The 25,975-nt window shown below is 40.1% G+C and overlaps 1 protein-coding gene across 4 annotated transcripts in view; it reads left to right on the top strand.

Annotated features, from left to right (window-relative positions):
* The window catches only part of NPSR1 (neuropeptide S receptor 1), a 151,102-nt gene that overhangs the window by 24,111 nt on the left and 101,016 nt on the right, over positions 1-25,975 (top strand). For all 4 annotated transcript variants that reach the window (XM_081534273.1, XM_081534270.1, XM_081534271.1 and 1 more), the window contains exon 2: positions 4,997-5,129. In XM_081534273.1, the coding sequence (XP_081390399.1) occupies positions 4,997-5,129 (133 nt within the window). The remainder of the gene's footprint in view (positions 1-4,996; positions 5,130-25,975) is intronic.

Here is a 25,975-nt window from a genome sequence, read left to right as displayed (position 1 = left end):
TGTTCACAGAGCACCCTGGGCCGGCCAGCCCAAAGCATGGTTACTGCAGGTTCTTCAGAAGAGGCTCAACTGCAGAGCCAGCACTCACTGCTCCAAGCCCTCTCGAGACCTGACCTCCAATTCACTGATATGTCAAAATGGGATAATTTGATTTGCAGTATTTGTCACTCTCTGCTCCCAGCAGGGCAGTTCTGAGCCCCAAGCCTACTTTGAAGAGATTGGCTGTCTGGGTCAGGATCCTGAAGTACAAAGATGAAAAAAGCAGCCCTCCCATGTCCACTGGGAGTCCGGTGGCTCCTCTACTAGAGAAATGTGATTTCTGGAAGTCTGAATCTTGGTGTCAGCAGCATAATCCCCAGCATGCTTCAGTTCAGTTCAGTCGCTCAGTCGTGTCTGATTCTTTGTAACCCCATGAACCACAGCACGCCAGGCCTCCCTGTCCATCACCAACTCCCGGAGTCCACCCAAACCCATGTCCATTGAGTCGGTAATGCCATTCAACCATCTCATCTTCTCTCGTCCCCTTCTCCTCGTGCCCTCAATCTTTTCCAGCATCAGGGTCTTTTCAAATGAGTCAGCTCTTCGCATCAGGTGGTCAAAGTATTGGAGTTTCAGCTTCAACATAGTCCTTCCAATGAACACCCAGGACTGATCTCCTTTAGGATGGACTGGTTGGATCTCCTTGCAGTCCAAGGGACTCTCAAGAGTCTTCTCCAACACCACAGTTCAAAAGCATCAATTCTTCTGTGCTCAGCTTTCTTTATAGTCCAACTCTCACATCCATACATGACCACTGGAAAAACCATAGCCTTGACTAGACGGACCTTTGTTGACAAAGTGAAGTCTCTGCTTTTTAATATGCTATCTAGGTTGGTCATAACTTTCCTTCCAAGGAGTAAGCATCTTTTAATTTCATGGCTGCAATCACCATCTGCAGTGATTTTGGAGCCCCCAAAAATAAAGTCAGCCACTGTTTCCACTGTTTCCCCATCTACTTGCCAGCATGCTTGGTGAAAAGCAAATCATTTGCCCACTTCAGTATTACTTTTCTGGAGATGCGGCCTAACTGTACTTCCCATAGGCACTTAGTTATGTCAGGAAAAGGGAGTGTGAAGAGAGACGGATTCTGGGAAAAAACCTTGACTTCTAGTTCAAAATTACCCTGGGTTCACTTAATTCTCTTTCTAATTCTCATCCAAGAGTCCTTCAGAGTGTAATTTTAGTTGGAAAAAATTCTGTGTCAGAAGTAGAAAATGGGGAAGGTTGATGCCAACTTGCTGGAAAGTTGGAGGTTGTCTCTGTAAGGTGTAGAGGCGCTAAGATGCCGGAGCACAGGGCAGCAGGCTCACTCACTCTCTCTCCCGTGAAGTAAGAGTCATCCTGTTGAATCAGAGAGGGAGGCGAGCCCTCCAGGTAATTCCACGCAGGAAGGCTCAGGCCAGAGGCTGAGGCTGGAGCGGATTTCTGTGGGGAGTTCACTGACTGCCTCAGACTCCAGGGAGGAGAATGATGGCCAACTGTCTTCTCCTAGCTAAAGGGAGGCTGGAGCTGGGCAGGGCCAGGAGTGGTGCTGGTGAAGACAAGGGACTTGGTGAGGAAAACAGCCTGTATTCACTGCCTTCCTGACACTCTGTTGTCCCCTGCAGAGTGCCAGGCCTCCTTCTTTGTCTGCTTCCAGATGCTACTCTCTCCCCATTCACTGTGGAGAGCTGAATTTCTGATCTGATGAAAAGAAAAATCACAAGCATTCTAACATTCCTTTTCTTCTTCATCTGAGGCTGAAAGAGTTCAACAGAGATTGACTTAGTACTGGACAAGTATGGAAATAAACTACTCTCCACCTTCAACCAAATGGAGAAAATTTTCTGGATATGGTACAGCGTTTTATAATTCAAAGCAAGGAATTTTTTAAGGCATCGAAACACTTCTCCAGGTGAAAAAGCTCTCCTAAGAGAAATAGGAGAAATTTTTATAAAAGCTCTCATTTGTGTTCTCAGCAGGGCTGGAAAGGACTTTGCAGGCCCCACCTACCACACCACCTGCTCTAAGGGCTCCTTGATCTTTCCTGAACCATGTACACTACCAGGATGCCATCATCTTCCCAGAGAGCAAATGACATTAGGACCATATTGGGAACATAGATGCCTGATGCATCTCCTGTGTCATCGGCCAACATCATAGTGTCCACAAAATCTGCTCAGGCTTCCAAGCCACCTATTTTCTAGCATTGGTCCCCAGGTTGCTCTACAGTTTTAAAAAGCAGGTCCTCCAAGTTCAAACCACTTATTTATGTTCACTACCTACACATGAGCTGCTGAATGGGGAAGGTCAGCCTGGCCCATCAAGGCTTCCCCTGCTGTATCTGCTCTTGACCGCACAGTTGTCCATGGATCTCAAAGGAGAGAATTCTCTTACAAAGACTCAGAATAGCCCTTTTTATAACAATTAGTTTCTATTCCTAATGTTTTCTCAGTGCCACCCATTTTTAGGCTGCTAGAGAAATGAGTCATCCAGAAAAAGTTATCCCTTCTGGTCAGAAAAGGACCAGAGAAAAATCAGGAAGCCTGGTGCTGAGCAAAGACACTGTCTTCCAAATGAGAGATGACGTAAGCATGCTGGAGGTGAGGTATTGTCACCTGTGCCCTTCAAATCAGCAGAGATTGTCCACCTTCTGGTCCTCTCACTCCTCTTGTGTACCCACCCTTCTCCCAACACCACCACCACGAGGAGCTAACTTCTACCATTCTGTGGCCCCGACCTCTACCAGGGCCTCAGAACTCATCTGTACATGTGAGATGGAGAACTTTAATATCAGCTTGATATTTAATTACCATGGATGTGTGTGTGCATCTTATGATGTATTTTTCAAAGGATAAGAAGGATATACAGTGTAATTGAAAGGATATTTACCTTCTGAGAGAGGGGACTTGATCAAGATTGAAAGTGATGGACAAATGGGATCTGAGCTTTATCAGGTTAATTATAGTTTTTAAAGAATTGATTTGTCTGTTATTGTGTAATTTAAAATTAATATAGTATAAGAGAAAGTGCTGCTGCGATGCCTCAGATTTTCAGGGAGTGTTTCAGTCAGAGTTCTCCACAGAAAACAGAACCAATAGAAAGATAGATAGATTAGATAGAAGATAGATAGAGAGACATGTTGTTTAGTTGCTAAGTTGTGCCTGATTCTTTTGCGACCCCATGGAGCGTAGCACGCCAAGCTCCTCTGTCCATAGGATTTTCCAGGCAGGAATATTGCAGTGGGTTGCCATTTCCTCCTCCAGGGGCTCTTCCTGACTCAGGGAACACACCAACATCTCCTGCAGTGGCAAGCGGATTCTTTACCACTGAACCACCAGGAAAGCCCAGATAAATATTTAACAAATTATATTGAGAGAAAGAGAGAAAGGAGGAGGCTTACTTTAAGAAATTTGCTCACATGATTGTGGGGACTCCAAACCTGAAATTCTTAAAGGAGGTAACAGGCTGGAAACTCAGGCTTGATATCTATGTTCTACAAGGAATTCTTCAGGGAATCTTCCTTTTTCGGGGGGAAACCTCAGCTTTTTCTCTTAAAGCTTTCAACTTATTGGATGAAGTCCTTGTCCACCCATATTAGGTAGGGTAATCTGCTTTATTTAAAGTCGAATGATTATAGACATTAACCTTCACAACCACCACCTCACACTAGAGTTTGACCAAATAGCTGGGTCCTCTCACCTAGCCAGGATACGATTTTATCATTATAAGAGATTTCTTCAGGCTCTTCTTTTTTATATAAATTTTTTTTTATGTAGATCATTTTAAGAATCTTTATAGAATTTATTACAATATCACTTCTGTTTCATGTTTTGGTTTTTTGGCCTCGAGGCATATAGGATCTTAGCCCCACTAACCAGGAATCAAACCTGCACCCCACACACAGAAAGGCAAAGTCTCAACAACTCTACTGCCAAGGAAGTCCCTTCTTCAGACTCTTCTTACTGTCTTCTGCAAATAGGAGAAACGCTTTGCATCCTGGTCTTAGATGTGCACATTCTTATCAGGATTCCGCCCAGACATTTTGGGCTGAAGTCTCTCGGCTTCTGACCTCTGACTTGCCTCTGGGTCCCCTTGGCTCCCTGTTCTCACCTACAGCCCAGCCCTCCCGAGTTCCTGTGTCCAGCCCATTCTGTTGCCTCTGTTTTTCTGGGCTTTGGACTTAAGATAGCTGGAAAGTTCCATTAAAGGGAGAGTGGAAAACTTTTTATAAAGAACTTGACATTTTGAATGAGTAGAATTCCTACTTTTTTTCACTTTTACTAATTATACATTTTCTCAGTGGAATCTTAATATTCCTATATTATACAATTCGGTCAAAGGAAAAAGAGTAAGAAAACCCATAATCACACTACCCTAAAATAACCACTCTTAACATTTTAGTACACTTCAGTTCTTTTCCTACATGTATAATTTTGCAGAGTTGTAATCATACCCAATCATACCCATTATATAATTTTATTATGTTTTCCACTTACCATTATATTAAGAGCATTTTTAATGTTGCCACATAATGTTCAGGTCTGTCATTGTTAATAGCTACATAATAGTTCACTGAATTGAAGTGCTTTATTTACTTAACTATCCTGTTATCTTTAAGCAATTTCAAATTTCTTCTTACAATAAACAGACACATCTTTGTCATTGTAGTGCTCTTTTTAACACCTAGAATTCTTTCATATAGGCTTAAAATTGCTTAGCCAAAGAATACTGTGCCTATGTTTTTGTCTGCTGACATATATTTCCAAATAGATCTTTTTAATGGTTGCATCAATTTACACTGCTGCCAGTGTAAATAAGGACCATTGTGTTTTTGTTCTCTTGAGAGCAGAGCTTTGACAGGTTGGGGACAGGAGACCGGGAGGAAGACATTTCAACAACAAAGCCTGAGCCTTGCTTTCTGTAAAGTACTAGGGTTCTCACTTACACTGGTTTTGTGTTGCTTTGTTTTTCACAGACTGAGCAGTTGATAACTCTGTGGGTCCTCTTTGTTTTCACCATTGTTGGAAATGCCATTGTGCTGTTCTCTACATGGAGGAGGAAGAGGAAGTCCAGGATGACCTTTTTTGTGAATCAGCTGGCCATCACAGGTAAGCAACTCCAGGAGAGGAATAAGCTGAGTAGAGAATTCCAATGGCTCCTCACTGTCAAGTATTTTACCAACAGAATTGGTGTATTACCAGTCCAAAACGCAGCTGCAGACTTGGGAATAATTTTTCTTCCAACAAATTTAACATATTTAAATATTTATAAGATTCCATTATAAAATTAACTCTCTAAACAACAAAGTTGAGTATACCATTGTCAGTGCTACCAAAGGGTTCTACTTTCCCTATACACAGCAGCCTCTATGGTTCACTAAGGTAATATTATCATATCATACCATATGATGAGCTTAAAGAATATACCCCAGAAAATAGACTAGAATTACCTTTACTCAGTAATAAATGTTAAGTCTCAAGGACTTTGCAGATTTAAGTCTGTGGGCATTGTTTTTGAAATGTAAGTGACATGTAACACTACTGCTGGGCATAGTACAAGGATCATATCCTAGATTTAGATGCTTAAGGGTGGATTTAGGGACTGGCTAGTACTGTTGAAAAGTGAATGCACCACACCTAGAAGGAGAATGATGAAATATTCTCAAGTTTAAAAATGATCTGTGAAAGAAAGACCCCCACATAGATGAATAGAGTCCAAATTGGTAGGGCTCATGTTCAAAAGGAAAACAAAACTGAGTTTTATTCCACAGGCCAGAGAAGAGAGCAGGCAGATGGGATTCCTGGATGGTCCAGCCTAACACAGGTGTGGAGTCCTGAGCTATGGGAACCAGATAGCTGTCATATGCTTTTAATTTGAATCTTACCGAGGGCAAATGCAAAAAAAAAAGTTTTATAAGTGTTAAGTGCTAACACGGAGCAATGGTAGATGACTGTTAGGAAGGCCTGTTAGATACATTTCAACCTGTTCTGTGCTCTCAGTTGCAGTAATGGCTGTGAGAGTTCCTGGGAATTTGGTCTAAACTCCAGTATATGAAACATATGACATTGTATCTTACAAGAAAACCTTAGCCATACCTTGTTGATATCTTGAAATTCCCCTCTCCCTCTTTAACAAAGTAAGGAGGCCCATCTGCTTGGGTTGGGCTACAGTGACCAGGGTGAAAAACAAGGGCGCTATTGAGAAATATGGAGATGGAAGAGGAGCGCCCCGAGTAACAAAAGTGGGACTTTTGATGAAAGAAACTCCTTCAATCTTTCCTGTAAAGAGAAGCCCCATTTTTCACTAGGAGTAGAGTGTAGGAGGGGGCTTCCCAGGTAGCACTAGTGGTAAAGAACCTGCCTGCCAATACAGGAGACATAAGAGATGCAGTTTCAATCCCTGGGTCAGGAAGATCCCCTGGAGAAGGGCATGACAACCCATTCCAGTATTCTTGCCTGGAAAATCCCAAGGATAGAGGAGCCGGGCAGGCTATAGTCCACAGGGTTGTAAAACGTCAGACATGACTGGAGTGACTCAGCATGCATGCAAAGGATAGGAGTAAAGGGTAATTAGAATCATCTGTTGATAGTAAATGTAAAATTCTTAGATGAGGTTATAATAACTTACTTTCACCGTATTTTTTTCAGTTGCAGTGCTGTAACCAACATTCTATGAAACCATATATTCTTTTAGAGTGTCAGAATTTAGAGGTGGTAAGGATATCAGCTTAGAATTTAAAGCATTGTCAAAAATAATAACAAATGAACAACTAAAATCTCACCATCTATTTTCAAAAAGAAGAGTTGTGTGTTCTACTGAAACCCATAGTCTGCTATGTTAACCTAGGCTTCATTTCTCATGAGTGTTCCAGATAGTCTGTTTTTTAATCTGTTAATTCCCTATGGAAAAACTCAAGGAGTCAGATCAGGAGCATTCCAAGTAAAGAATTCTTGGAGAGAGCAATTTTGCCTAGGGTCTGAGAATGGGCTAACTTCTTATGTAAGATGTTAAAAGTTTCTTCACTCACATTTCACCATGATCTCAGATCCTGTAGTAAGGGATTTGAGAATATATACCGGAGCCTTCAGTAGCACATATGAAAAGGTTGCTCCAGTATCAGCTGAAGGATCTTACACTTTAAGATTTATATAAATTTGATTTGAGTCTCCTATCCTATGTTAATGGCCTCCCCAAGATTTCTTCAAATTTCCTGGACTTTATATTTTTACTTGTCACTTCTGGTTCTCACTTGCTATCTCTGCTGAACTCTTGCTCTCTTTTACAAGCATCTCACCTTCCCTAGTTAGTCTTTCTTTTTTAAAGCCAGACTGACCCTAACAAGTCACTCAGCTCTCTTTTCTTTTATTTTCTTTCAAAATTATCCACAGAAACATAACTTTCTATGTTTAAAAGACTTTGCCAAATGTTTCCAGCAACAGAGAGAGACTGCATAAATAACAAAGCAAATATATTAAAGTTGAATATATTTTTAAAACTTTCAGCTACCACCAGCTGTCTTTGACTCTCCAATGTTGTTTATAGGATGACCAATTTTTTTCACGTAAACATATAGTTAAATCATCAGATTCAACTGACATCATCAGTGACAGACATAGTTGGAAAACAAAATTCAGAGACATTTTTATACCTGGCTCTTCTAACAGAGAAAAGTAAATGCTAACAATTATTATTAGGTAAGGCAATATTCTTAAATATTGAAAATTCTTAAAGAGATGGGAATACCAGACTACCTGACCTGCCTCCTGAGAAATCTGTATGCAGGTCAAGAAGCAACAGTTAGAACTGGACATGGAACAACAGACTGGTTCCAAATCAGGAAGGGAGTACTTCAAGGCTGTGTTTTGTCACCCTCCTTATTTAACTTACATGCTGAGTACATCATGAGATATGCTGGGCTGGATGAAGCACAAGCTGAAATCAAAATTGCCAGGAGAAATATCAAAAACCTCAGATACGCAGATGATACCACCCTTATGGCAGAAAGCAAAGAAGAACTAAAGAACCTGTTGATGAAAGTGAAAGAGAAGAGTGAAAAGGTTGGCTTAAAACTCAACATTCAGAAAACTAAGATCATGGCATCTGGTCCCATCACTTCACCGCAAATAGATGGGGAAACAATGGAAACAGTGACAGACTTTATTTTCAGGAGCTCCAAAATCACTGCAGATGGTGACTGCCGCGATGAAATTAAAAGACACTTGCTCCTTGGAAGAAAAGTTATGACCAACCTAGACAGCATATTAGAAAGCAGAGACATTACTTTGCCAACAAAGGTCTGTCTAGTCAAAGCTATGGTTTTTCCTGTAGTCATGTATGTATGTGAAAGTTGGATTTTAAAGAAAGCTGAGCGCTGAAGAATTGATTCTTTTGAACTGTGGTGTTGGAGAAGACTCTTGAAGGTCCCTTGGACAGCAAGGAGATCCAACCAGTCCATCCTAAAGGAAATCAATTCTGAATATTCACTGGGGGGACTGATGCTGAAGCTGAAGTCCTTATACTTTGGCCACTTGATGAGAAGAAAAGACCCTGATGCTGGGAAAGATTGAAGGCAGGAGGAAAAGGGGATGATAGAGGATGAGAAGGTTGGGTGGCATCACCAACTCAATGGACGTGAGTTTGAGTAGGCTCTGGGAGTTGGTGATGGTCAGGGAAGCCTGGTGTGCTGCAGTCCATGGGGTCACAAAGAATCAGACACGACTGAGTGACTGAATTGAAAGTAATATTAATACTCTTCATTAAATAATATTGCCCATCATGACTCTCCTGACAAAAGCCTCCTACTTACAGTGATTCTTTGAGGAACCTTTTGATTTCCACTTGGTCTCTGATTTACTTAGTTGGTGAATCAGTTGGAATTAGATTCCACTGAATATCTATAAAATCCAGATAAAGGTGGCTTAAGTCTACAAGGATTTATTTGCATCTTATGTAAAGAATTCTGGAGGTAGGCAATCCAGGGCTCATGTTGTGTTTCCTTATCACTGGAAACTCAGGCTTCTCCATATTTCTGCTCTATTAAAGAACGTTCAACCTCAAGGTCAGCTCGTGGTATATGGCTCATGGTCAGTTGTTGGTTCCAGATGGCTGCTAGAACTCCTGCCATTATTCCCAAATTCCGGTCAACAGAAAGGCAGAGAGGGGAAGGACAAGAGGGGCTCATGCCGCACCCCCGTCCTCTTAGCTGACATTCCTAGGATTCCCACCCATTAATTTTTGCTTGCAAATTTTATTTGCTATCTCTAACTAAAGAGAAGCTGGTAAATGTTTTTGGTGTTTTGTTCATTTGTTTTTAACCCATTGGCCAGAATAAAATCATTTATTTTCCTAAGACAGAACAGAAGTAAGTAGCAGTCTCAGGCATAGCTTGTCTTCTGTACTTTAGTTTCCTTCAAGAAAGAGAAGTTTAGACAGTGAATCTCTGTTTGACCACACATTTTCCTGCTTTGAAGATGCTTCTACCAGATGCTGTGCTTTCTTCTTCACACCTCATATCTTGGCAGGTAGCACTTTTCATGTTGTCCAAACACTGCAGTGACCCATTGAATGACTGTACAGTAAGTAGATAAATTCCTATTGTTGGCTATTTACATGAAAGAAGTGAAAGTGTTAGTCACTCAGTCATGTCCAACACTTTGCGAACCATGACTGTATAACCCACCAGGCTCCTCTGTCCATGAAATTCTCTAGGCAAGAATACTGGAGTGGGTTGCCATTTCTTTCTCCAGGGGATCTTCCTGATCCAGGGATCGAATCCAGGTCTCTGTAAAGAATCTTGTAGGCAGATTCTTTACCAGTGGAGTTATAAGAGAAACCTGTCCTCAATTTTTGGCTACTATCATCAATTCTGCAATGAATATTCTCACAATTAAATCTGACAAGAATTCTTTATTATTCGCTTAAGAAAATTTATAGACATGAACTTAGTGCATCAAAGGAAGACACTTCTGTGACTTTCAAATTGGCCAATGTCCTTTTAGGTCATCCAGGCTAAAAGATGACAAAAAATGGCATGCGACAAACCTTCTAGAAGCCACCAACACAGATCCACACTGAGTCTTATTTTTAAAAGATCCTGAAAACAGAAGCCTTCAATCCAGTTCAGTCGCTCAGTCATGTCTGACTCTTTGTGACCCATGGACTGCAGCATGCCAACCTTCCCTGTCCATCACTAACTCCCAGAGCTTGCTCAAACTCATGTCCATCACATCAGTGATGCCATGTAACCATCTTATCCTCTGTCGTCCCCATCTCCTCTGCTTACCATCTTCCCAGAATCAGGGTCTTTTCTAACGAGTCAGTTCTTCGCATCAGGTGGCCAAAGTATTGGGATTTCAGCTTCAACATCAGTCCTTCCAATGAATATTCAGGACTGATTTCCTTTAGGATGGACTGGCTGGGTCTCCTTGCAGTCCAAGGGATTCTAAAGAGTCTTCTCCAACACCACAGTTCAAAAGAATCAATTCTCCGGCGCTTAGCTTTCTTCACAGTCCAACTCTCACATCCATACATGACTACTGGAAAAACCATAGCTTTGACTAGACAGACCTTTGTTGGCAAAGTAATGTCTCTGCTTTATAATATGCTGTCTAGGTTAGTCATAGCTTTTCTTCCAAGGAGCAAGCCTCTTTTAACTTCATGGCTACAGTCATCATCTGCAGTGATTTTGGAGCCCCCCAAAATAAAGTCTGTCACTGTTCCCATTGTTTCCCCATCTATTTGTCTTGAAATGATGGGACCAGATGCCATGATCTTAGTTTATTGAATGTTGTTTTAAGCCAGATTTTTTATTGTCCTCTTTCACTTTCATCAAGATGTTCTTTAGTTCTTCTTCTCTTTCTGCTATAAGGGTGGTGTCATCTGCATATCTGAGGTTATTGATATTTCTCCTGGCAATCTTGATTCCAGCTTGTGCTTCATCCAGCCCGGTATTTTGCATGATGTACTCTGCATATAAGCTAAATAAGCAGGGTGACAACATACAGCCTTGATGTACTCCTTCCCCAATTTGGAACCAATCCATTGTTCCATGTCCGGTTTTAAATGTTGCTTCTTGACTTGCATACAGATTTCTCAGGAGGCAGGTCAGGTGGTCTGGTATTCCCATCTCTTTAAGAATTTTCCACAGTTTGTTGTGTTCCACACAGTCAAAGCCCTTGGTATAGTCAATAAAGCAGAAGTAGATGTTTTTCTGGAACTCTCTTGCTTTTTCTATGATCCAATGGCTACTGGCAATTTGATCTCCAGCAATTTTAGGTCACCCAGGCTAAAAGATGATGAAAAATGTCATGAGACAAACCTTCTAGAAGCCACCAGCACAGATCCACACTGAGTCTTATTTTTCAAAGATCCTGCAAATGGAAGCCTTATTTATTTGCAATATCATTAGGGCATGATTAGTTCCTTGAGGGCATGGATTCTCTCTGTTCATCTGTTAACATTCAGTCCACACCTACTCAAATCTAATTTGCTTATTGTAAAAAGGAGTAGGGCTTCCCTGGTAGCTCAGTAGTAAAGAATCTGTCTGCCAATGCAGAAAACACAGGTTCAATCCCTGGTCCAGGAATATCCCACATGCTGTGGAGCAACTAAGCTCACAGCTATTGAGCCTGTGCTCCAAGGCTAGGAGCCACAATTACTGAGCCCATGTGCCTCCACCACTACTGAATTCCACGTGACCTAGATAGAGCCCGTGCTCTGAAGCAAGAGAAGCCACAGCAATGACAAGCCCACCGCAACTAGAGAAGTAGCCCCAACTCTCCACAACTAAAGAAAAGCCCAAGCAGCAATGAAGACCCAGCACAGCCAAAAATGAATAAGTTTTAAAAAATCATTTCAAAAATAAAAAGAAACATTTTCTTCCCTCCTAGCTAGTGTATCAGAAAAGAAGCCACATCTACTTGTCTTTCTTTTCCCCCAGTCCCTATAGCAGCACTCCTGTATTTGTGAAAACAAAGAACACATCATTTACATTTGAATGGAAGAATTGCTTTAGTTTTACACCCATATATTTCAATTCACTTCCTTCTTCTCCACATTTCTGATCCCTTCAAAAAACACTTAATTCTCTATATCTTCCATTAGAAATTTTGATTGTAGGATTTAGCCTTGAGAATATAAGAAAACCAGAAGATCTTAAAGCTGCTATTTTGGCATATTCTGCAATTTTTAGCACATCCATTTTAACAATTTTCTGGATGAATTTAATGGCTGTTTATATTTTATGAGCTAAAATGCCAATTAAAATTTATTATTCATTTATCATCTTCAGGACTGACGTCTGTTTTATTCAAATGCCATAAAGATCGGGAGCTAATGAGAATAACTCCCATTGAGTGTTCAACCAAGGAAAGATAGAAAACATATTTTTTGGCATGTATTCAAATAACTTTCTTCTGATAAAACCAAATCTTCTCACATTGGTGGAAATTAGCTTTGCCTCAAAGCACTTTCTGGAGAGCAACTTACTAATAAACTAAGGAATGTACCACCCTCAAAGGCTCCCTGTTAATTATCTGACAGCAGAGAAAACTGAGAGGTTTAGCAAGGGAGATGAGACCAGGAAGAGTGAAGTGTTCAAGGTCATACATAGAGTTCACTACCACTTCCAAAGCTGATTTCACTCACTGAGTTGCATGCTCAGTTCATTTCATTCATACTCAGTTCATTAGTTGAATTCTGCTCATTCATTTACTTTTTCTATTGTTTTCTATTTTATTGAGATAAAACTGGCATAGACTATGTATAAGCTTAACACGTTCAAAGTAACGATATGTGATATGTATATATAACAATAAGTTCAATTAACAAACATCACCTCACATAGTTACAATTTTGGGGGGAGGAATGTCAAATTTTAAAATCTACTCTCTAAGCAACTTTCAAATATACAATCCAGTATTGTTAACGACAGTCACCATGTTGTACATTACATCCCCAGAACTTCTTCTTATAAGTAGAAGTTGGTTCCCTTTGACCATCTTCACCCATTTCTCCCAGTCCTCACCTCTGACAACCACCTATCTGTCCTGTGTTTCTGTGAGTTCATGTTTTTTTTCTCTTAGTTTCCACATACAGCGTTTGTCTTTCTCTGCCTTTTCATTTAGCATAATGCCTTCAAGATTCATCTATGCATTGTCATAAATGGGAGGATCTGCTTTTTATGGTTGAATAATATTTCATTGTATATAGATACCATGTATTCTTCTTTATAATATTTACTTATTTTTGGCTGAGATTTTTTGTGGCTTGATGTGAATTTTAGAAATTTTTTCTATTTCTATGAAAAAATACCCTTGAAATATTGATAGAGATTGCATTAAACCTATTGATTGTTTGGGGTAGTATGGACATTTTAATAATATTAAATCTTCCAATCCATGAAAGAGGTTATCTTTCCATTTATTTGTGTCTTATTGAACTTCTTTAATCAATATCTTACAGCTTTCTGTGTGCAGATTTTTCACCTCCTTCATTAAATGTACTCATAAGCATTTTATTGTTTTGAATGCTATTGAAATAGGGTTGTTTCCTTTATATCTTTTTCAGATAATTGCTAGTGCATAGAAAAGGAATTGGCTTCTGTATGTTGATTTTATATCCTGCAACCCAAATCAGGCAAAAATAATGACTAAGCTCCCTAGCCAAATGGGGTCACCATCTGTGATCTTTGCTCTCATGCATGTGTGAAGAGAAATGCGGTCTGCCAAGACCTGAGCGCTGGTTGCTGTGGCTCCACCCTCCTTCTCTGTTTGTTTCTGATCCACAGGAGTCAAACCCTACAGAGCTCCCCAGTGATCCTTGTGAGGAGGGAGAGCATAGTGGGCATCCTGGGAAGCATCCTGCGACACTGGGGGACGTGGATGCTCACTTTGGGATATTTCTTCCCCACTGGATAAACTGTAGGCCCAGCAGGGCCCTCTCAGGGGTGGCCTTGTGCTTGCCTGGGGGAGGGGCAATGCAGAGTGTAGTTCTTCCCGTTACCCTTATAACATGGTCCTTCTTGATCTCTGTGGTTCAAGGGGCTATTTCACCTCACCTCTGTGTTCAGGCATTTTCATAATCATGTCCTGTTTATGGACAGTGGCTAGTTGGTCTTCTTGTGAGGGGGACTGTAGTCGGGAATGATCTGTGTTCCCATCTTGATGACATTATTTGTCATCCTTCCCTTCTGTAATGGAAATGCTTAAGACTATGGATAATTTTTCCCTAAATTCATACATTTCATGAATTAATTCTCACTGTTTTATTTTCCAAATATTTTAGTGCTTTTTTATTTCCTCTTTCACTGTGAAATAACCGTTTCATAGGTTTTGATTATTTTTATCTTTAATTTTCAGATGACTATTTTTCTATAAAATTTTGTAATTCACAATTAATTGTATTGCCTTGAAGGCAGAGAGTATTTTTAGAATTCTTGCTCTTTTGAAAAATGTTTAATACATACTAAAAATTAGGACATGTCAACTTAAAAAAAGTAGTCACAACCTAAAAGTTCAGATTTATGTTTGATTTGGTGGGAGTTTGTAGGACTTCAAGCCCAGAGACAGCATCTCAAGTAATCCTGAGAGAACTGCTCTGAGGAGGCGAAGGGGAGAGCCAGGTTATATAGAAGTTTTACAACAAAGAGCAGGTAGTCTTAACATCAAAAGATTATTGTTAATTGAAGAAAATCAGATATCCCAGGTTAAGGAATTTAGCACTTTTCTATGCACAGAAAGATGCAAGAGTCTGAGCTTGCTGAAAACATTCCTTTCATATGCATCTCAGTTATCCTGGGGCCAGTATCCTGTGTTTTTCACATTCTGAGCTCCCTTGGGGCTCACCATAGGGACTGGCTGCAATCTGACGGCTATTAGATAGCAGGTTGGAGAAGGAAATGGCAACCCATTCCAGTATTTTTGCCTGGAAAATCCCATGGACAGAGGAGCCTGGCAGGCTACAGTCCATGCGTTCACAAAGAATTGGACACCTTTGACTTAGCGACGGAGATGCACACAGATAGCAGGTATTCTCCTTTCTGAATGCCCTGAGGACTCAACAGTTCACACTGGAGGGCTGGAATTGCTGATGATTGTGACACCCTTGTTTATTGATATGGCAGGAAATATTTCATTTCTCAGACTTAAATTTTTCATTTCATTTAATAATAATTAAAGTTGTGGAAATTTAAAAATGTCACCTAAATGAGAAAAAGCAATGATTGTTTATGGAGAGCTTACAATAGCAAGGGAGTCAATCATTGTCATTTGTGTTGGCAGACACTCAAAGATAAGCAAAAGCGTGGGAGTGCTTTGTAATGGAAAAAAAAAAAAAGACTTCAGGTATGCCTTGATTGGAGGCTGTTAGCACAGGAAGTGGTAGGCAGGCTAACTAGAAGCATAGCATCTATGTAATTGGTTAATGTTGCATATTTGACTTTGTTCAATTGGTTCTAAGTTGGAAGCAGAGGAAGTTATTAATTAGGGAAGCTGTCAGTTTTTAATCACCAGCTGGCTGTTTGGAGCAGATCACTACAGCAGTTATTGTTTGGTTTTCCAGACAGGCTGCTATAGATAGTAGGTTGGCTTCCTGAGTTGATCACTGCAGGTTGTGGGCCAAAGTTCCATTTTTATATAGTCTGGTCATTGTCCATATGTATATTTAGTTTTTCAATATATTCTTTGTACTTATCTTTCTGAATTTTCTCTGGTTATCATCTTCAAATTTTCTCTATCTCCATATATATACTTCTTGCCTATTCACTATGTCATGAGTAACTAAAACCACTGTTAAAAACTTTCACACTTTCTCTCATTTTCTCCCAGTATCTTTTAATCAATATTTATTTTATAAATTTTAGCATTCTGTTACTTGGTTCTTAAAGTCTCTTAATATATCTTTAATACAGGTTTGAGTGCTTAATATTACATGCACAAACACCATCCTTCTACTTTCATTTATTAACTTGCTTAAATTTTATTTATGTGATACTAATATTAAATGAATCTATTTAATTTTTATTGCATTTATTTTTCACACACTGGACTAAGCATTTTAATAAAACCTCATTTAAAAATACATATTTATCATAAATGCCTCTGCTTTGTGACTATGTTTGCAATAATTATCAATAAGTATTTCCATATTTGAATATTTCAAAGATTATCAATAGTTGGCTTCCCCATTCTTGGCTCCTTTATTTTGATAGAGCTCCCATTTTCTGGAGTACTTTGAGTGCTTATTTTTTTCCCGCTTCAGGATAGGATTCTCAAGAACCTGGCATTAGTGAAAAAGACTTTCTCTTGCCTCCCAAAAATAAAAATATAGGTGAGGAAATGTTGAATTCACAACTCAAATTGCCAAAGATGTTGCTTATTGACTTCTGGCATTTCATGTTACAGAGAAGTATAAAGTCAGTCTGGAATTTTTTCCCTTATAGCTTATCAGATTTTTTTCTTTTGAGCATTCACACTTTTACCTGGTTATAACTATTTATTGATCTGTTGTATCAGTTCTGCTTTTTGACAAGTAAGTCTTTTGATCTGCAGATTAAAGTGATTTCTAAGTTCATTTTATTTGTGTCTGAATATTGATTATCTTCCATTAGTTCTGATCTTATGCTCAGGAACACTATCCATATGTTAGGAACTATGGTCCTTTTCTCTCACCGATTATATATCTTGGTCCTATTCTTCCATATTTGGAAGAACTATGAAAACTTTTTCTAATGATTGATTTGATTTTGATTAGCAGTGTAAAACTCAATTTTTTAATGTTTCTAAAGTCTCTTAAAAGTTGTTTTTCCTTTGAGCAGTTTCAAAACACTCATTCTTTATATTATCTGGTGCCTTTTTATTGCTTCTCAGTATTTCTCTTTTTACAACTTACTTAATGACTTCCTACTTCTCAGGTGGCTGGTGCTAGTGGTAAAGAACCTGCCTCCCAATGCAGGAAAACATGACAGACTCGGGTTTGATCTCTGGGGTGGGAAAATCCCTTGGAGGAGGGCATGGCAACCCACTCCAGTATTCTTGCCTAGTGAATCCCATGGACAGAGGAGCCTGACAGGCTACAGTCCATGGGATGGCAAAGAGTTGGACACGACTGCAGCAACTTGGCACGCAGTGTCTTCTTAGGTGGTGCTAATGGTAAAGAAGTTGCCTGCCAATGCAGGAGATGTAAAAGACACAGGTCGTAAAAGATGTGGGTTCAATCCCTGGGTTGGGAAGATCCCTTGGAGGAGGAAATGGCACCCCACTCCAGCATTTTTGCCTGGAGAAATCCAGGGACAGAGGAGCCTGGTGGGGTTCAGTCTATGGGGTCAAAAGAGTCGGACACAACTGAGCATCAGAGCACGTCTTATTACCTCATCTTTCATCTTGCCACAGTGTCAAAGTTTTTCTAAAATGTAATAAGAACACAAAACACTGCTTAAGATTTAAGTATGTTTCCTGAACTAAGGGGTTCTGTTTAAGGATTTTTTTTTTCTGACATTCGTGTGTCTTTTCTACTTAATGTTATAAAATTTCACTACTTTATGACTCACTCATTCCACTAAAAGTTGTTTGATTGGCTAACATCTGAATAAGGGCATGCCTTTCATTTAGATTATTCTTACAGTGGCTACACAATGCCATCATTGTTCCCTACTCTGAGAAGAGGAGGTCTATGTTTGTAAAGAAAACCAGTTTCTCTTGAGCAGGAAAAGAAGGCATTGCCTTATCACTCTGGGAATAATCTAACTAAAAGGAATGAACACTTATCCCAGAAAATCTTTTTCTTCTTCAGAGAAACTGGGTTTCTTTTTTTTCTCTCCCTTTGCTCCTTGATCATCACACTGTGTAACCTGGAAAAGGCACTTCATCTCACTAAGCCTTCTGTTTTCTCAACTCTAAAATGAAGAAGATATCTGGATGGGCTTAAGAGATCAGAAGTGATCTGGTTCTAGCAGTCTTGTGCTTCTAATTAGAAATTTGCAGTTGTAGAAATTGAGGGGATTTTTTTATACCTTCAGATGTCTGCTGATTAAACAACTTTTGTCATATTGAGTACAGGTTACCTTCCTCAATTAGCTCTGTTGCTTAAAAATGATACTATCTGGCTCCTCGTCCAATGGAAGGAAAATGGCCAATGGAATGTAGTAATAATAGTGATAATAAGATTGATTCACTCCTCTGTTGCTTGCTGCCTCACTGGGCTTCCCTGATCAATACACTATAGTTCCCTTTGTGGCTTATTCTTTCATTCCTTCCTCTAGTCTTTCAACAAATATTACTAAGCACTAATTATGTCATCATAGTTAGTTGCAGATACCAAGGACCCAGTGATGTATTTGGTTCAACTGTTTAAGTTACATTTGAAACAATAAAGCAAAAAAGGGGACAATTTTGCTTTAGTCATGCAAATGTCAGCAGCAGAATAAGCCTTGGGCATGATTTTGATTTAGCAATTCAGGAATGCCACTAAGGATGCCGTCTTTGACTTTATAGAAGTCATTTCCTTCAGCTTTGTTCTTCATCTTAGTTATAGGATGCTGTATTCATTTGCTAGGGCTGCCATAACAATTTCCACAGACTGGGTGGCTTAACAGAATTTTTTTCTCACAGTTCTGAATGCTACAGGTCCTGGATGAAGATATTGGCAAGTTTAGATTCTTCTGAGGCCTCTCTCCTCTCTTTTGTCTTTTGTTGACCTAAAACAAATAGACTGCTAGTTATTTCTCCAGGAAAAAAAATGGATTTATTCAGAATCAGCAAAAAACTGCCATTCAAGACGTGCAAGTATGGCAAGCCATGTGCAAGTCCTCTTCCAGGAAGGAGAGGAATACTCTTTTAAAGAGGGGAAAGAGGGACTTCCCTGAAGGTCCAGTGGTTAACACTTCACTTTCAATGCAGGGAGTGTGGGTTGGGGAGCTAAGAAATGTAGGAAGGCACCCTTCCCAGCAGTGCTTAGGAAACCCCTACATGCCCCTCACCAACCTAACAATCTATATGCTCACACATGAACTAATCAGTGTGAACAAGATATGCAATTACTGATGAGCTCAGACTGAAGTCAAACGCCCAACTCCTAGGGATTCAGTTTTCCCCAAAGCACGCTGGCTGGGATATGATATTGGAACCAAAAGCTGAGTTCTTACTAAGAAGCAGATGTTGGAGAGATAACCTCACAACAAATGGTAGGGGGGAAAGACAGAGTCTCTAATCCTCAGGAACTTCTATTTGGAGCGGGAGATGTTTTTCTCGGGACTGGGACGCTGGGTGGTTAATGCCTGGAATCACAGTAGGCAGCATATATATATCTCTGTCCTAGAGTTGGGAGCCTTCTGAATACCTTTAAAGATTAAAAACATTAAAACACTGCCTGGCAAAAGTAAAATTTATGAAGTCATAAGTTAGCCTATTCCATTCAACTTAGGGGAACTTAGATCAAATGAACTGCCATTGTATTTGTTTCCCTGATATTCAAATAGAAGGGTGAATGTGAGCATAAACCTTCAAGATGTTTAAAAATATTTCTTTCAACCTTATACCAGCCTTGTGAGATAAATATTCCCATTTTCCAGATGAGGATAACAAGGCTCAGAGAGGGTAAGTGTCCTGGGAAAGTCTTTGAATGCCCTCCCCCAAGTAACTCCACAGTGTAAGGACTAAAGAACAAGGAACCTGGAATTGCAGGTAGTCATTTTCTCCTAAATGAGTTTGAGAGTCACCAAGCATCTGTTCAAGGGGTCATGCATTGAGGATTCCCAGACCAGAGTGACTTAGTATACAGACAGGCACTGCAACTCTGCCCTGTGCAACCCTGTCCTTGGCTCAGATATTATTGGCTCCACTCTACATGAACTCAGCCAAAGATGTTAACATTAAGAATTGTTGCCTGTCTCTAATTTTAATAATTAACGGAAGTTTTACAACTTTCAGTGACTTTTAACTCAACTTTCTTTGGCTTATTGTTTCTTGAGCAGTAACAACGTGATCATTGTTACACAGACAAAGGCTGGACATGATCTACGATCAACTTTTTCCTCCATGATAATATCATTGCATGCTTCTGAATTCCCTAACTTTACGTACAATTGGGTCATTGTCTCAAAATTCAAGCAATCAACACTTGGATTTAAAATGTGTCCTTGTAGCATACTTTTTGGGCCAATCCAGTTCCCAATGCTCTGACTTGTAATGCCAACCACTTACCTGACATATCTAAAAATGCCCTTCTCCGTGCACTGCTTTCCACTCCTCAGTTGATGCCAGCACATATTTGCAGTCACTTAGAACAAACAAGAAGTCATCCTAGATGTCTCTCTTTTTCTTACACCACACATTCAATTCATCAGAAAATCATCTGCTGTAATATATAAATGTGCGTGTGTGTGTGTGTGTGTGTGTGTACTCAGCTATATCTGACTCTTTGCAACTGCATGGACTGTAACCCTCTAGGCTCCTCTGTCCATGGGATTTTCCAGGCAAGAATACTGGAACGCGGTGCCATTTCCTCCTCCAGGGGATATTCCCAACCCAGAGATCAAAGCAATGTCTCCTTTGTCTCCTACATTGGCATATTCTTTACCACTGAGCCACCTGGGAAGCCCTTATAATTCAACCACTTCTTGCCATCTCTATTGCTTCCACTCTGTTCTGAGCTTTCATCATCTCCTACAGAGATTACTTCAATAGCCTCCCGATAGGTCTTCCTGTTTCTATAGCTGCCTCCTTTTAGTCCATGCCAAGGGTGGCAAACTACAGTTCATAAGTCAAACTCTGTCAACCACTTGTTTTTGTAAACAAAGTTTTATTGCAACACAGTCCCTTTGTCTACATATTGTCTATGGCTACTTATGTATCTATAATGGTACAGAAATGAACAGATTTGACAGATTGTATGGCCCACAAAGCCTGAAGTATTTACTATCTGACCCTTTAAAGAGAAAGTTTTCTGGTCTCTGTAGTACTCTTGACTTTGCAATCTTGAAAGGTCCTTTTGAAATAAAAATCAGATCAGGCAATGCTTTGGTTCACATCCCTCCTACAACTCCCATTTTTATCAGGAGTAAAATCCAAAAAGCTTTACAAAGGCCTTTAAGATAACATTACCTCTCTGGCTTCTTCTACTGCTATCTCCCTCATTCACTCTGCTCCAGCACAAATGACCCCTTGCTATTCTTGAAAAATGCCCCACACAATCCTACCTCAGGGCCCTTGCATATGCTATACCTTCAGCTTACAGAGCTCTTTCCCCAGATGTCTGCATGGCCCACTCTCTCATGTTCTTCAAATTTTCCTCAAATACCAGTTTCTTGTGGACTTCTAATTAATTCAACCCATCACCCTACATTGAAGGCAGAAGAAGGGAGTAACAGAGAACAAGATTGTTGGATGGTATCACCAATTCAATGGACATGAACTTGGGAAAACTCTGGGAGATGGTGAGGGAAGCCTGGCATGCTGTAGTCCATGGGGTCACAAAGAGTCAGACATGACTTCGCAACTGAACAATAACAACAAATCAGCTCTATATATCAGAATTCCTGAGACTTCCTTTATGCTGTTCTATTTTTCTTTCTCTTGAACAGCAATTGTTATATTCTACTATACTATAATTTACTTATGTATTGAGTTTATTATTTATTGTTTATTGTATACTCCCTGAAATATAAGATTTATGTTCTATAAGAACTCAGAAAAGGAACTGGACACAGAGAAGTCATCTGATCAGTTTCAATTCAGTTCAGTCACTCAGTCGTGTCCAATTCTTTGTGACCCCATGGACTGCGGCACGCCAGGCTTCCCTGTCCATCATCAACTCCCAGAGCTTGCTCAAACTCATGTCTGTTGAGTCGGTGATCCCATCCAACCATCTCATCCTCTGTCATCCGCTTCTCCTCCTGCCTTCAATCTTTTCCAACGTCAGGGTCTTTTCCAATGAGTCAGTTCTTCCCATCAGGTGGCCAAAGTATTGGAATTTCAGCTTCAACATCAGTCATTTGATACATATTTGTAAAAGGATGAACAAATGAAAATAAAATACTTATAGGTCTTAACACTCTGCTAAGCACTGTGGAGAAATGCATACTCACACTCCCCAACATATGACATATTCCTTTATCTCAAGAATTTATTATCACATACAAAGTTGAAGGAATTCAGGAAGAGTATAATGGAATACATCAATTATTAGCACTAAAATGACTAGTATAGACAAATGTACATAGTATATTAGAATAAGAGAACAAAGTAGAACAGAGTTGTTTAGAAAGGCTTCTTGGAACATCATGAACCTGTCCCAGAAAAATTGAGAGAATTAAACTGAATTAAGCAGTGGGTGGCAGGAGGAACTCACAGAATTCCATACAAAGAGCATGGCATAAGCAAAGCCAGGGAAGTGGGAAAGAATACTCTTCACCACACCTGCTCCTCAGAAAATTATTAGTCAGCCTAGATTAACAGTCTAGAGTTGAAGTTTTGATCTTCCTCCATCAATCATCAATCCATGCTTTAATCAATGGGACATTGAGGAGCTTGGTCTCATCTGCCTGCAGGTCAGTGCAGGGAAAGCAAGCTATAGAAGGGAACATGGAAATTTCTGGAAGACACCTGCCCAGGTTGTGCTGGAAGAGCGCAGGTGAGGAGCATGCCTTTAGTAGAGCATCTCGGCATCTGCATGTAGGAAATCCTGATGGGCATTCACAAAGCCCCAAGCCCCAGACATGAAAGAGAGGGAAAGAAGGTTTCCCTTTAAGTTAAATTTATGTAACCAGTCCACAATGGGAAAAGGCAGAGTCTTCTAGACCCACTGAAATAGTTACTTTGCTATAGTTTCTTCAGTGGTATGCAATCCCCTAAATATGTAATATGATAATATAATATTTAATAATACATGCATATATATTAGATATATACATTATATTATATTTATGTAACTGTATATATAATATATACAGAAATTATATAATCTAATTTGCATAGCAATTGTTATATTCTACTATACACAGAAATATAGTTTATAACACATGAAGATACATTATACTACAGCAGTACGTGAACTGTGAACTTCCAGATGTTCACGTTGGTTTTAGAAAAGGTAGAGGAACCAGAGATCAAATTGCTATCATCCGCTGGATCACTGAAAAAGCAAGAGAGTTCCCGGAAAACATCTATTTCTGCTTTATTGACTATGCCAAAGCCTTTGACTGTGTGGATCACAATAAACTGTGGAAAATTCTGAAAGAGATGGGAATACCAGATCACCTGACCTCCCTCTTGAGAAACCTGTATGCAGGTCAGGAAGCAACAGTTAGAACTGGACATGGAACAACGGACTGGTTCCAAATAGGAAAAGGAATACATCAAGGCTGTATATTGTCACCCTGCTTATTTAACTTATATGCAGAGTACATCATGAGAAACGCTGGGCTGGAAGAAGCAGAAGCTAGAATCAAGATTGCTGGGAGAAATATCAATCACCTCAGATATGCAGATGACACCACCCTTATGGCAGAAAGTGAAGAGGAACTAAAAAGCCTCTTATGAAAGTGAGAGAGGAGAGTGAAAAAGTTGGCTTAAAGCTCAATATTCAGAAAACTAAGATCATGGCATTTGGTCCCATCACTTCATCGGAAATAGATGGGGAAACAGTGGAAACAGCGTCAGACTTTTCTGGGGGGTCTCCAAAATCACTGCAGATGGTGATTGCAGCCATGAAATTAAAAGACGCTTACTCCTTAGAAGGAAAGTTATGACCAACCTAGACAGCATATTTAAAAGCAGAGACATTACTTTGTCAACAAAGGTCCGTCTAGTCAAGGCTATGTCTTTTCTAGTGGTCATGTATGGGTGTGAGAGTTGGACAGTGAAGAAAGCTGGGCGCCACAGAATTGATGCTTTTGAACTGTGGTGTTGGAGAAGAGTCTTGAGAGTCCCTTGGACTGCAAGGAGATCCAACCAGTCCATCCTAAAGGAGATCAGTCCTGGGTGTTCATTGGAAGGACTGATGTTGAAGCTGAAACTCCAATACTTTGGCCACCTCATGCAAAGAGTTGACTCATTGGAAAAGACCCTAATGCTGGGAAGGATTGGGGGCAGGAGGAGAAGGGGACGACAGAGGATGAGATGGCTGGATGGTATCACCGACGCAATGGACATGCGTTTGGGTAAACTAAGGGAGTTGGTGATGGACAGGGAGGCGTGGCGTGCTGTGATTCATGGGGTCGCAAAGAGTCTGACATGACTCAGTGACTGAACTGAAATGATATATACATATATATATTATACCTATTTGTCTATATATCACATATCATATCACATATATTCATATAGATATATAGATTTAAAGAGACTGATAATCTGAAAAATTTTAATAAAAAGAGAGAAACCATGGAACCAGGAATGTACTACTGGTCAAAGAGAGACGTGCTGAATCTGGTCGCTAGCATGGTGCTCTGTCCTTTGAGTCAAGGATATGTCCTCAGGTGTCAACACGATTATATATCCATTCAATCAATCAAAGTTCATGGAACAGCTACCATGCACCAGACTTATGTTAGGTGTCAGGGATTGAGTGGTGAGCAAAAGAGTGCCCCACGCCCTGTGGAACAGAAGTCTAGTGTGGGTGCAGATATTAAACACACACTGGTCTAGGAGGGTTTGAAGGGGTCTCCAAGACCAAACACTAATTCTTGCTCTGATTATATGATCATGAAACTACCTTCTAATAACTACTTAAGTCTCTCAGAGAGACTGTTATCAGAGAACTGTGAGGTTTGGGGGAGATGGCTGGAGATTGGAAGCCTAATTTGTGGACCTGCCATGCTGAGGACTAAACCATAGACCCTGACAAATTCGCCACAACAAAGTCATTCTGTGAGCCTTGCAGGGGCAAGCACTCAGAGGCACTTTCCTGCTGGCTACATACCTCTGCTTTCAAGAGAAATGTTTTCTTGATCTTTCTTTTTTATCCAGTTGCATTTTTTTCTCCTCTAAGTATTCCCCCAAATAAGCTTGTCTTGACTTACTCTGAGTTCATTTTGCCAGATTGTCTGTTGTTAATTCCATGTCATCTCTCCCTCTCTCCAGATTTTGCTTTGCATCACAGGGGAGAAGTCTGCATTTCCAAGAATTGTTTTTCCCATTTGCTTCCAGGTCACATTCTGCCACTGAGGGGTACAGACATGAGATCTGAAAGAGAATTGAGAAGGAGAAACCACTTTCTCCAGTGGCAGTTCTGCAAAAACATAAGAAGTCAAACAGGAGATTATCAGCAGTAGCTTCTAAGCAAGTTTTTACAAAGTACCCGATTTCCTGGTGTTTCCAAAGATTCCTGAAGTTTGCCGAGTCCTGGTGAGCTCCTGCAAACTGCCTGCTTTGGCGCCAAGGGAAACTAAGATAATCTGTACTAGCTTCGTAGCTACTCAGGTGCCTTTTGGCTTAATGAACTCAAGCCAAAGCTTCCCTGAGCCCTCTTAAGTCTCATTCCCTGCATCTAAAACCTTTCCTACTTGGAATACCTAGAAAGGCTATTTTCTGACCAAACCTGAAAATTTTAGTCAGTTTGTGTGGAAAGAACTATTCCTAGTTATTTTGGCCCTCTCCTCAAGATCCTTAAACAAAATATACAATGGCCTGCCTTTAGAGAGAGAAGAGAAAACAGATGGAGGAAAGAAATCCACTGTGAATTACTTATTTCTCAATTCCACTGTTAGTGACTAATGTGCCCTTTGTACTTCCTAGACTGGAGCCTCAAAGACTAATCCAAAGCTTGAAAAGAAGTCCTCTGGCCAATAAGAGAAAGATCTTTGTATCTGGCCTGATGCTGGATAATTGAGAAGCTCTCCTTGGCCTGTGGGTATTCTTAGTCGTGTTTTCTTGCTTGGCAAGGGAATAGGAACTCCATAGAAGACTGAATAGGTTTAAAAAAATATGCAGTAGAACCACCTCATGGACTCCAAAACTAGCGG

The sequence above is a fragment of the Giraffa tippelskirchi genome, chromosome 10 (genome assembly GCF_054371585.1).
Source record: "Giraffa tippelskirchi isolate mGirTip1 chromosome 10, T2T-mGirTip1v1.2.pri, whole genome shotgun sequence".
Classification (NCBI taxonomy): Eukaryota; Metazoa; Chordata; class Mammalia; order Artiodactyla; family Giraffidae; genus Giraffa; species Giraffa tippelskirchi.
This window is presented reverse-complemented; position numbering and strand designations above follow the sequence as displayed.